Consider the following 12,551-nt stretch of genomic DNA (forward strand, 5'->3'; position numbering starts at 1 on the left):
TGCTGAAAACTTAGCTGCAGTCTGCAAAAGCCCCCTGGGCCATACCTTGGACACCCCTGCTATATACCTGTATTGTTCATATACATACGTCTGTACTCTTTATTGATATTTATGAGTGGTGTTCTTTTTTACAAATGTGCTTTCCCACCAATGTGATTTTTCTGTCAAATGAATAAAAACAAGTGTTCTCAACCCTCAAGTTTCAGTTTTTCCAACTTCCGATCACGTCCACAAACGTTACAGTATACATTTATCTTGACTATTGATCAACTTCTTGCTTTAAATAGCCTATACAGAACTTGTTTTATTTTAGTCTAAACCGTTTTGATGCGTATTTGTTTTCACTTTTTTTTTTCTGCGATAACTTATCAAATGTCGCTTTAGCTAGGTTTGACCTTCCTACTTTCCGTACCAAAATGTCACCTGCTCGCTAGTAACACACGCAACCGTCGTGTCTCTGAACAATTGTTTTTCCAAAACACATCTTAATATGGCTTTCCAGTGTCAACGAGACTGTTATATGAAAGAGGTATGAACACATCTTCCATCACATACTAGTGGATATAATGCTGCGGGGTTTCAAATAATGCCAGCGTTGTTTTCTCTGTATAACTTAGCATCGTTATAGCATGGTTGCTAACGGCTGTCAAAGTATAAACTTATTTCACTTTTTTTTCCTAATTTTCCACACCAACGTTAGTATCTTTTCCGAGACGCGGCTGTTTTTTTCACCCAAATAAATATTTTTAAATTAATAAAAGACGTTAATAAAATGTGCCAACTCTGTCCCATATGCTCCTAGACACCAGGGGGCGTTACCGAAACATCAACCTAGTATAAATAAAGGCAGTAAATGTATGACATTCTTTTAGTTTGTCACAACTGTAGCTTCGTGTTGTCCTGCGGAGCTCAAACAAGACATCAATGGAAAGAAAGAAACAGTTAAAGGCTTCACTGTGAAGCTACAAGACACCATCTTATTTCCTGAGGGTGGTGGTCAGGTGAGGGTTCTTTTTTTCCATGATATGATTATCAAATGATATGCAAGGAGGTCTGTACTGTCTCATTGTGCTCCTCCTCCATCAGCCAGATGACCACGGGCTGATCGGGGACGTCCCCGTTTTGAGGGTGACCAGGCAGGGCCAAGATGCCGCTCACTTTGTGGGGTGTCCGTTGGAGGTGGGTCAGGAGGTGCAAGTGAAGGTGGACTGGGAGAGGAGGTTCGACCATATGCAGCAACACTCGGGTGAATATTAGTCTAAAGCAGGGGTGTCAAACGTACAGCCCGCGAACAGGTTTTATCGTGAGTTTGCTAAGTATAAAAATTAACCTGAAATTTTTGAATGAAAGTAACAGCTGTTCATGTGTCCACTGGATGTCTTAGCAAATCTTTGTATCTTTGTAGATGATGCTACATATGTACAAAATAAACCACATGATCTTAGTACCATCAGTCGAGGAAAATGATCAAACTACATAAATAACATACTGTAATTAGATTTTTATATACATTTTTTATCTTGATAGATTGAAAATGAACACAAATAAGTTGACTGATGAACATTACATAATTCAGAAAATATAAATAACGACAAATAAAGTAAATATACCATTTACCGCAACAGGTAGTTGTAAAAAAAACAAAAAACATGATTTGAACAATTTCAGAATGTGCTTGTTCTATTTTTAAACAAAGAAAAACATCTGAAGTTGTCTTTATTTTTAAGTTATCGTGCCGTGATTTTACCAGTTCAGCCCGCTTGGGAGTAGATTGTTCTCCATGTTGCCCCAATCTAAAATTAGTTTGACACCCCTGGTCTAAAGAGTCTCTCATAGCTTATATTTAATCACACTAGATGAGTGTTTTCTGCCCTTCTTAGGTCAACATTTGATCACAGCTTTGGCTGACTCAATGTTTGGATACAAGACCACATCTTGGTATAGTCACACAACTTTTGTAAGGCTGGGGCTGTAAAAAAAAAAAACATTCCTGTTCACTTCTTATCTTATCCCATCTCTGTTCTCAGGGAGCTGGGGCGTCACAGAAGCTCTATTGAACTGGACACGGCGTCTGTAAAAGCTGGCCAGTTACAAGCACTGGAGGATGTTGTGAATGAGAAGATCAGAGACCAAATCCCGGTTAATGTTAAGCTGCTTTCTGTTGACAGTCCTGAGGTGGAAAAGGTGTGTGTGTCTAAGATATTGCTACAATCTAATGTATAAGTAGCATCAGTATGATGCAGTTTAATTATAACCATAATATACAGCTGAGGTAGGTGGTGCAGGTGTACCTAATGTGTATCATGCAGGTGAGGAGTCGAGGGCTGCCAGATGACCACGCGGGGCCAATTCGGATTATCGATATTGAGGGGGTCGACGCCAACATGTGTTGCGGAACACACGTGTCAAACCTTAGTCACCTACAGGTAGTACCTAACGAAGTGTCCATATGAATGTCAACAGTTACTTCTATTCAAATAACTAGTTTTCTATAGGGGTAAGGGGTGTTGTGTTCAAAAGGAAAACCGCTGGGCTTTGATTAGCACTGGGTCCAAAAAAAACCATTGGTATAGGCATTTTTTTTTAGGTATATGTTTTAATAACGATATACGTTTTCATCATCCTGCAGCTTTAACTCTCCATGCGCTTTAAAATGTTGGTTGTGTTACTAAACTGTGGGTGTGAAAACTGCAACGATTAATCAGTTAAATATTAAATTGATATTCTGGTGCTTTGATTAATCGTTATACAAATTTATAAAATCCGGACCCGATGTACTGCCCAAAACTTTTACATATATATTTTTGCATAATAAAATGCATATAACTGTGGTGTTGAAAGTTACATTTCAATGTTGAATGTGGGCATTTCTCAGAAAAAAACGAAAATAATGGCAAGTCAAAAAAAAATAATATTTCGACAATTTTCCCCAAAATACGCATCAAGTTTATAAAGTGTGTTGTATCAGACTACTCCATTAATCAAATTGATGGGTTACAAAAATATTGTATAGCTGCAGTCCCACTTGTCATACTATTGTTTTCAATGAATTCAGCGGTATTAATGCTGACTGAGCAGTTTGCGCCTAATTAGTATTACATCGGTTGCTGCTGTGCCGTGTAATATATGTGTGTACAGCTCTGGTAATGGGTACATTCGCACCCACCTGCACAAATGTACTTCAAAATGTAACAATCAAAATAAATATGACTTTTTTTTTGTTTACTAGGGAATGCATATATAATATGCATTAGTTTGACCATTTAAAATAAACGATGATAAAAAGGAGATGCTTGGAAATAGCATAAAAATGCCCCCAAAAAGTTGGAAAAACACGATTCATAGCATTACTTTTTGGTGTAACCATCATAAGCGTTCTGTTCAGGTATATTTCTTTTATATTTTGATAAATCATCATATTTATGTATTACTAAATTTAAATATGTATTGATCAATATTTAAGCTGTGTGTATTTGATTTCAGTTTCAAACATTGAATACATTTCAAATATCAATAAAATGCAATTGCCTTCATCTTACAGGGTAATGTTTAGTTACACCAAGTCATGAACGTAACACTAAGCTTCATCACTTTGACTTGTAATATCTCTAATTCTGGTGGTGTTTTATGCTTTTTTCTTTTTGGAACATGTACTATACATATAATACAATAAAGTCCCATATAAATCTATGTTTCTAGCAATACTTGAATTTTGCCTTTGAAAGTAACACTCCAATGTCCATTAGTGGAGCTGTACACATATGTTAATGACCATGTAGTCAAAAAGATGCACTCCAACTTATTATGCAAGTACAAAAGCTGTTTAAGAGTTAGAAAATCATAAATTACAGTCTCTCTACAATTATATTAGTCTCTCGTTTATTGGTTTCGGACATGACTGCGATAAATGTATATTAAGTCTGAATTATACATTGATTATAGATCAGTGGTTCTTAACCTGGGTTCGATCGAACCCTAGGGATTCGGTGAGTCGGCCTCGGGTTCGGCGGATCCTCCGTCGCGGAGGTCGAGACACACCCGACTCATCGTGTAAATAAAAACTTCTCCCTATCGGTGTATTATGGATACGGCAACAGCAGAAGTCACACTGATTTGTTGTGAGTTCATGCACTGTGTTGGTTTTGTTCTTTGAACAAGGTGATGTTCATGCATGGTTCATTTTGTGCACTGGAAAAAAAAAACATCCAACTTTGTCTTGAATTTGAAAAAATATACATGTATATTTTTCATTAAAGAAGGGTTCGGTGAATGCGCATATGAAGCTGGGGGGGTTCGGTACCTCCAACAAGGTTAAGAACCCCTGTTATAGATCAAATATTTTCATAGCTAGAGCATAAAAACGGTTTACAACCTAAACAGGTTTTTCGGCATTATGAGAGCCCTCTGGACATGAAATAACACCCTTTAGTAACATTTAAATTCCTTTAACCCAACATAGTAATGCTGCCTGAGGAGGAGCCAATCAGTGGCCACAATACTGAACAATGTCCTCTAGTGGCCAATACTACTTTTGTATTGATATTTTGCTTGAAAATGCTAAATTTAACACACAAAAAGTCAGAATATGCTGGAAAAAAAATCCAAATAAAATCCACCAGGTGGTGGACTGCGTTTCTCCATGACTAAAAGTTCTACTTTTAAACTTTGTTAACCTTATTTTTAAGTGTTTCTACTGAACTTTTTACATTTAAGGTAATCAAGCTGCTGGGGACCGAGAAAGGAAAGAAAAACAAAACCAACCTAATGTTCCTGGTGGGAAACAGGGTGCTGAAATATGCAGAGAAAAGCTACAGCACTGAGCGCTCCTTGGTAGCTCTTCTCAAGTAAGCTTTAGTGTATTGTACTGGTTCGCTAGAAAAAACAAACTATATTAGGCTATTATGTATATTAAACGCTAGAGGCCATTTCACATATTTGCTTATTTTGGGGTTGCTTGACCCCAAAAGGGGTGAAATCACCCAAGTATTGCATATTCACACCACGATTAAACAGACTGGCACCAAACACAGCCTAGACAGTTCTAAGAACCTCAAGAATGTTAGACGGTTCCAAATATTCTGTGGGAAAATAACTGGTAATAATGTTATTTGTGAAAAACCTTATTTAAATTAATGTGCAATAAACCAGAGGACCATTTTGCTCTCAGTCAAGTTTTATCTGCAACATTTTATTTTCGCTGACAGTGCCAGTAAATATGTTTTGCTCGACAGAACTGGACCTGATGAGCACGTCGAGGCTGTGGACAAGTTGCAGAAGTCTGCAAAGCTTCTGCACAAAGTGAGGACACATTTTTGCAGTCTTTTTTTTTTTTTTTCTTTTAGTTAAAATGTTATTAAGTTGTGTAAAATATTTGACAGACTAACTTGAGCCTTCTACGAGACATGGCGCTCCTCATTGCTCACAACTTTAAGAATGACCCCCAGAGAGGGAGCTTCTTCAGTTTGCACAAGTAAGACCTTTGTCTTGACCCCAAAGCATTATGTTGTCCTAACGGTTTAACTCTCTGACCCCCAGAAAAGAAGGCGACAATGAGTTCATGAATATCATTGCCAATGAAATAAACACACAAGTAAGAATATCAACTTGATGTCATTAGAAGATTTTTTGGTAATTATTTGTGTGGTTCGTCCCAGGATACTTTGGTGTTTCTGACTGTGGGAGAGGAAAAGGGGCCTGGTTTGTTTCTGCTGGCTGGACCCAGTGAACAAGTCGCACAGACGGGACCACGGTAAGATACTCACTCCGCTGGTAAAAGTCGTTCCATCCTCGGGCACAAATATACATTTTGGGAAATCCTCTCCAGGTTATTAGAGCTGCTGCAAGGCAAAGGAGCAGGAAAAAATGGTCGTTTCCAAGGCAAAGGTAACAGCCTGGCACGGAGAGGGGAGGTGGAAGCTCTTCTTCAACAACACTGCAATCAGCAAACGTCACAGGAAGAATAAATGCAGTTTTTATTTCTCAATTTATCTATAACAATACACTTCTTAAAATTCAGTTTTTAGCTCATATGTACAAGTCAATGCCGTGTGTGGTGTATGTTTAACAATTCTAAATCATGTGATGGTAGTTTATTAAAGTCTTTAATACATTCATTTTGTGTTTCTCACCTGCATCCCAAACCTGTCAGTGCCGTGCTTTAATCACTTGTTAAAATTTACATTTTGTGACAGAATATGTTAAATTAATGCAGGCATCCCTTCCCGCTCCAAGCCTAAAAACTACACAGGATGAAAAAAATTAAAAATAAAGATCGTTTGTAAGTCACTGTGATCTTTTGTTGTTTGCAGTTTGGCTCATAGCGGCTTCACTATCTTCATTGAGATGTAGTTCTGGAAAAAACCAAAACAAAGATATAGATATAGAACATCAGAGCAATGTTTAACTTTGGAGAATTATTTTACACACAAACGATGCTGCTTACCGGTAAAGAGTACAACAGGATGGCGAGGAACAGGAGCACAATGACGAGAATGAGGATTCCGATGAAGAGGCACCTGAACCGTCGCCACACAATGAACTTCATGGTCTTACATGGGTTGGTGAACCAAAAGAAGGACGTTTCAGGGCGCCTGTTGGTCATGGAGAAGATGTGTGACTCCATTGGAATGACGAGTTTGGCAAATGTGTTTGCTTGTGTGGATTCCTACTTGGGAGAGTCCAGTTTTGGGTTCATGTTGGGTTCATCTCTGCCTTTTCCTGCAGGTTTCTCATCCACGTCCACCTCGCTAACAATTTCCAAAGTCATCTCTACTTTACCCTATATGAAACCACAAACAAACTTGAAAAAGAAGGCACAAACTAGAGTTTGCATGGCCGCAATGTACCACACAAGGCATCCTTTCAATTATTTCTATCAGTGTCTAAACATTGGACAACTAAACGTTGGCAGCAAGTGCCCCCATAGAGGGCCACCAAAATAAATTGTTTTTAAGCTGTGATCCATATGGGCCGCAGCGGTACTCAGTTGTAATACATTATTCCACCACTTGTGGCAGTAGTGACAATCTCAAACAAACAGGAAGAAGTCTGGAGCTAATGTCATAAAAGTTTCTTAAGCACACAAATTATGACTAAAGTGGTGAAGCTGTATTTTCATTTGCACTTTTAGTTAAGAAAAATATTCATTATTAATTTAGTTTATTCTAGCACAACATAATCGTAAGTGTATTTTTTGGAAGTTATTTAGAGTCCATTCTTATGCAGTATATTTGATTGGTGCTAATGTTTCTAAGCTTAAAGTTTGTGTTAGATAAAAACTTTTGGGATCAACATGGCTTCATATCATTAGAAAAACAAAAAATAAAGAGTAAGATTGCTAATTCAGTGTTAATATTTGAGTGGGCCCTGTGTAGATTTGTAATGGAAAAGTTGGGCCCCCAAGTCAAAAAGGTTAAGAACCTTGATTTATATGATAGAGTAGGTATAAACGTTGAACAAAACAATAGTCTTCAAATACAATTGTAAGCTAAAATTAAATGTAGACATCTTTTGAATGTCCATGTGTGCAAATAAATGTCAATATTCACCCCCAGGGTCTTCTTTCCATCTTGCTCAATAGAACATGGCCACCAGCCCCTCACTGATTGCTGGGCAAACAGAGACTTGGCAGCTTCCGCCTTTTGTGGAGCTTCCATTTCCACATGCTCCATCATGGACAGAGAACACTTTTCGGGGGTCTTTGCAGGGGCAACCAAGTTGTGCAAATCCAACTCCAGAGTACCTGGAATCACAAGAGCATGAACAACCGTTAACTTTAATAAATATATGAATTTATAATGTTAAGCATGTCTTACCAAGATAATCATCCAGGGAGAATTTGTCATTGTCCCAAATCTGGACAGTCAGCTTTGGGGGGATTCTGAACTCGGTTTTGTCCAGACTCCAAAAGTGCTCCTGTTAAACATTGATCCTTTAAGTAGCACATATAAATATATATAATGATAACACATGTCGTCAGCATGGCTCACCTTCTTTGAGACCAGGCAAAGTTGCTCAGCAGGCAGGTAGTCAAAGTCAAACACGAACCTCCAGTTGAAGTTGCCATCTCCATCTAAAGACCTGTAGTGGACATCCGTCCTCTGCTTGTCCTCTTCCATTCCTGGCATCCATCTGTAGAAGATAAGGGCTAATTCATCATTTGGGGGGAATCCAGGTGTCGTAAGTCAGGAATAAATGCATTTTTTTCCCTTTACTTTCAACGCTCAACACCTTTAGATTTTTCGTAGATCATTTTATCAGTGCATTTGGTTCAGTTGTGACATATCGCGCTATTGTAAAAGCTGTAAGCGGTTGACTGGTGGGGAAAAAAAAAAAAGAGCACGACGATGGCAGTGTTTGAACCGGACAAGACAGTTTACTTTCAAAAAGTGCCCCTTGAGTTCCTACCTGCCAGGCTTGCACTACATCTTACTCGGTTACAATGGTTTAACCATTTCACATGTTATAATAGTTAGATATTTGTGATGAAAAGCATCAGTCTCCACTTGCGTCCTGCACTGACAGTAGCTCTTGCTTTGATTACATTCATTCCGTATTAGTGAAATTAAAAAGGTTGACACTTTGGGTATTTTTATTAAAAAACTGTTGCTATTTTCTCACTTTCTCCATTACACTTTGGTAACTTTTTCATCATATAAAAAAAAACTGTATTTTTAAAGGGGGGTGGGGTTGTCAAAAACGATGATTCATTAAGAATTTTAATGTATCTTGAATACAAAAATATAGAATTGTTTTAAATAGAACAGAAACGTCTGATTAACTCATGGTTTCTTATGAGCTATTTTAGGGCATCAGTAGTAGAGTTGCAGTATTTTGCCTTAAAAAAGGTGAAAAGGAAAAAGGTTCAAAATTCCCTTTTTAGACATGGCAAGAAATGACATTTAAAGAACAAGAAATCTAACCTGACAAGATGTTAGCTAATCAGATTAGACTTGAACTTCTGAGCATTCGATCTAACAAGTATAGTAGGCTAAATATTTGTTAGAAAAATATGATGTACTTGTGTGTACTCTTGAGACAAGCTTGTTCCTTATTATAAATTTCATAAAAATGCATGCTAATTTTTAACTCTTATTGAAGTGATTTTTTGCCTCCAGTCTACTTAAAGTTTAATATGCATCCCCTGCCAATATTCATCTGTACCCTTTGACGTAAATGTCACTCATGTGCTCTCCGGTGACGCTGGTCTCGTCCAGAGTGACATCAGTTGTGTTCCAGATGACTGCGCGCAGGAAATGCCTACATGGAGAAGAAGGATAAGGTTTGCATCGTTGGTGGACCAAAAATGAGGACATTTCATGGACACTTGCTTCTTTGGCTTGCGTGGTGTGATGTCAAAGGGAGGTCCGGGCACACCCATCCTTTTTGCAAACACATCCACCCACAGTTGAAGTCGTCCCTGTTAAGCCAATCAACTCGTTAACAGGTGAGACAGGTGAGTGTGTATGAGAGTCTGGACATCAAACCTGGGGCAAGTTAGGCTGAAAGCTGCTATTAAGGGTCCTGGTCTCCACATGCTCAGGAACCAGCCCCTGTGTGCGGAGGATATGCAGACACAGACGCTCCCGGGCTGGACCCAGGTGCTCATGGATCTCCTTGTTGTCCTCTGAAATGAGGGGAAAAAGGAAAGCCATGTGGTGCTGCAAGTACTTGGACTCCATTCAAGTCATGACCTCACCAAACTGAGCCAGCTTGTATTCTTTGCCGTTAAAATTTAAAGAATTGCCGTTGTCCTCAGTCCTGGGCTTGGATAGGCCTCTCAGACGAGCAAGGTTCTCCAGGATCTCAGACGGCTTCAACTGGTCCCGCCACTGGTTGATTCCAGAACTGACAGTGAGAAAATACAGTAAGAATATATTTCTGTAATTTATGGGGTAAAACATTTGGGCTGCAGCTAACATTTATTTTAACAGGGGCTATAGGGCTGACTACAGCTTAGTGAGTATTGTAGCACACGTTCCTCGTGTAAAGGTGACTTATTTCATGTCTAGAGAGCTTTAATGCATTTAGAAAGTTGCACACATTTTTTATACTCTAGCTATAAAAAAATATTCATTATAATAATCCCTACTTTATGGAAATTAATTTACCACGCCCAAGCCTGGAACCAATTAACAGAGATAAACGAGGGATTATGGAATTACTCTTGGCGACCAAAAGCCGATTTGGTTATGGGAGCCTGAGTGTGTGCATAAATCAACAACAATGTAGTTTGAATGAGTGTATACTTGGATATAAATAATGTATTAATATTTGTACAAGTTATGTAAAGATTTGTACGAGTGTGAATGTTGTCTATCTGTGTTGGCCCTGTGTTGAAGTGGCGACTTGTTCAGGGTGTACCTTGCCTTCTGCCCGAATGCAGCTGAGATAGGCTCCAGCACCCCCCGCGACCCCGAACGGGACAAGCGGTAGAAAATGGATGAATGGATTTATTATACATTACAATTAAGTTCAATAGTCACGTGTTAGTATTCCAGGTAATGTCTAAAGTTTTAATGAAAAGGTAAAAAAATAGGTTTATTGGGCAAAAGGGGACAGTGTGTTGGCTATCTAGTACCACGATGAAGCCAATTCAAAACTGCTATGCCACTTGGTATTAATTGGAAAAAGTAAGAAAAACAAAACAATGAATTGACAAAATCTATGAAAAAAAAAAGACATATCCTAAAGAAATGGGTTTGGCTACAACATGAACTTAAATAGTACGGTTGTTTTAGAAATACGGGTGTAATTTTGTCATGATAAAAGCATTCTAAGTGATGCTACATTATTTCTATAAGCTTTTGAATGCCCGCCATGCTGCTAAATCGAACTAAAACTATTACAAAGGACATGTTGACTCCCTGTTGAATAAAAGTTTATCAGAAACAAAGTATAATTGTATCCATGAGGTAATTCAGTCCAATGAAGTAGAACAAGCAAACACTTGCAGAGCACGATGAAAATGATTATCAGCTACTGAAGTGAACGGTCGCCATAATTATGTGCCCTCCCCCCACTGGTTGTGGCCCCTAAACAACCGCATAGAGTGTTTATGCCAGGGGCTGGCCATGACAATAAATATTTGTCAATCTTTTAGTAGTGATTATGTCGACCTAACCGCTGCAGCTGTAGTAAGAATATAAAGTCATGTTTACTTATTTCAAACGTTTGGCTTACGTGCAGTAGGTTTGTGGCAGGCCACAGTAGGCGTTGTATCGCGACAGGAAGCGGTTCTCCAGGTCAATCACCGTCTCCCCAACCTTCTCGTCGCGACTCAGATGGTCATGGTCATACACAGAGATTTTTAGGTCTTTGTCTTGGGGCAGGAAGCAGGTCATCTCGAACATCCTGAACAAAAAAAAAAAAATCCATCAGGTTATCAAAGGAAATAGGTTAGATAAAAACCCATGCATGTATTTGGACCAGGTACCGTCCAAACACAGGGTTGGTGGTATTGGGGAGATAATGGTCACGGTCATCAATTGTGTTCTTTCCCAGGGATATCTTCATATATGGGTCACACTAAAGGGAAGATTAACAAAAGTTGTTAGAAAATGTGATTAGCCTATCTTGCTGCAAACAAGAGGGATCCATCCTCACTCGGCCGTTGTTGTCTTTGGGCTGGAGATCATTGGCCTGAACCACATAAATCCTGACCAGACACTCCTGAGGGCCGCTGTCGGGAAGCTCTCGGAATTGCCGGGGAGGCGGGGTGACCCCCGGGTCATCTGGCAGGGGGTACACCTTAAACGACCCCTGCAGGCCCATACAATGTTAGGAGACGTCTAGTTATTCAAGTATCTGGTCTAATTTTGTTAAGTACCTTAAACTCGCCGACCACACTGGGATCGTGGTCGCCGTCCTCGTTTTTGCCACGCTGAAGTTTGAAGGTGCTGCAGAAGTCTGTCAGCCCTTTGAATTCTGGGACATCTTCCAATTCACAGTTGTACACCTGAAAATACAATTCAACGCTATAATTTTTTTGTAAAAGATAACGTTTTAATGACAAATAGTCTATCGTTGTATCTACTGTATTTTTCAAACCATAGGGCGCACTGCCGATTAGCGGGTCTAAACAGATATATTTTCAAACAAAAGATGCAACGGATTACAAGGCGTATTAAAAGGGTCAAATTATGATTCGTTTCTACATTTAAAACACTTCCTTATGGTCTACATAACATGTAATTATGGTTATTTGGTCAAAATGTTGCATAGATTATGTTTTAAAGACCATCTTCAAGCTGCTTTCTGATATCTATTCAGGATACGCCGTTTTTTTGGCCGGTCTTATTTCCGTGCCTCCACTTCGACAGCGTCATCTTTGTTGTATCGGTAGTTTTTAACGCTTCCATAGAGAGTCTAATGACTGATTAAAGGAGGAACTGCACTTCATTTGGAATTTTGCCTGTCGTTCACAATCATTATGAAAGACAGGTTGGATATTTTTTTTGCATTCTAAATTCAAAAGTCCGCTTACAATGGAGCCTACGGAAGCCGCGCAATTGCACCTATAAAGCCCTTAAAAAACATCCCAACACCTCCAT

At 39.0% G+C, this 12,551-nt stretch overlaps 2 protein-coding genes across 5 annotated transcripts in view; one reads left to right on the forward strand and one right to left on the reverse strand.

Moving 5' to 3' along the window:
• Nucleotides 1-357: 357 nt before the first annotated feature.
• Nucleotides 358-6,239, forward strand: aarsd1 (alanyl-tRNA synthetase domain containing 1). Its single transcript, XM_062056025.1, has 12 exons — nucleotides 358-529; nucleotides 873-1,001; nucleotides 1,087-1,246; nucleotides 1,881-1,938; nucleotides 2,028-2,184; nucleotides 2,310-2,426; nucleotides 4,714-4,844; nucleotides 5,232-5,298; nucleotides 5,379-5,470; nucleotides 5,536-5,590; nucleotides 5,655-5,749; nucleotides 5,825-6,239. The coding sequence occupies exons 1-12, from the start codon at nucleotides 491-493 to the stop codon at nucleotides 5,961-5,963; spliced, it is 1,239 nt and encodes a 412-aa protein (XP_061912009.1). The 5' UTR covers nucleotides 358-490; the 3' UTR covers nucleotides 5,964-6,239.
• Nucleotides 6,088-12,551, reverse strand: part of LOC133655661 (myoferlin-like) — a 33,917-nt gene continuing 27,453 nt past the window's right edge. For all 4 annotated transcript variants that reach the window (XM_062056022.1, XM_062056020.1, XM_062056023.1 and 1 more), the window contains 14 exons: nucleotides 11,828-11,956; nucleotides 11,605-11,760; nucleotides 11,435-11,526; nucleotides 11,182-11,352; nucleotides 9,698-9,846; nucleotides 9,486-9,625; nucleotides 9,330-9,418; nucleotides 9,163-9,258; nucleotides 7,989-8,130; nucleotides 7,815-7,914; nucleotides 7,548-7,741; nucleotides 6,669-6,778; nucleotides 6,443-6,590; nucleotides 6,088-6,350 (listed from right to left, as the gene is read on the reverse strand). In XM_062056022.1, coding sequence (XP_061912006.1) covers nucleotides 6,315-6,350; nucleotides 6,443-6,590; nucleotides 6,669-6,778; nucleotides 7,548-7,741; nucleotides 7,815-7,914; nucleotides 7,989-8,130; nucleotides 9,163-9,258; nucleotides 9,330-9,418; nucleotides 9,486-9,625; nucleotides 9,698-9,846; nucleotides 11,182-11,352; nucleotides 11,435-11,526; nucleotides 11,605-11,760; nucleotides 11,828-11,956 — 1,752 coding nt within the window. In that variant the 3' untranslated portion in view covers nucleotides 6,088-6,314. The remainder of the gene's footprint in view (nucleotides 6,351-6,442; nucleotides 6,591-6,668; nucleotides 6,779-7,547; nucleotides 7,742-7,814; nucleotides 7,915-7,988; nucleotides 8,131-9,162; nucleotides 9,259-9,329; nucleotides 9,419-9,485; nucleotides 9,626-9,697; nucleotides 9,847-11,181; nucleotides 11,353-11,434; nucleotides 11,527-11,604; nucleotides 11,761-11,827; nucleotides 11,957-12,551) is intronic.

This window comes from Entelurus aequoreus, linkage group LG08 (assembly GCF_033978785.1).
Source record: "Entelurus aequoreus isolate RoL-2023_Sb linkage group LG08, RoL_Eaeq_v1.1, whole genome shotgun sequence".
Lineage (NCBI taxonomy): Eukaryota > Metazoa > Chordata > Actinopteri > Syngnathiformes > Syngnathidae > Entelurus > Entelurus aequoreus.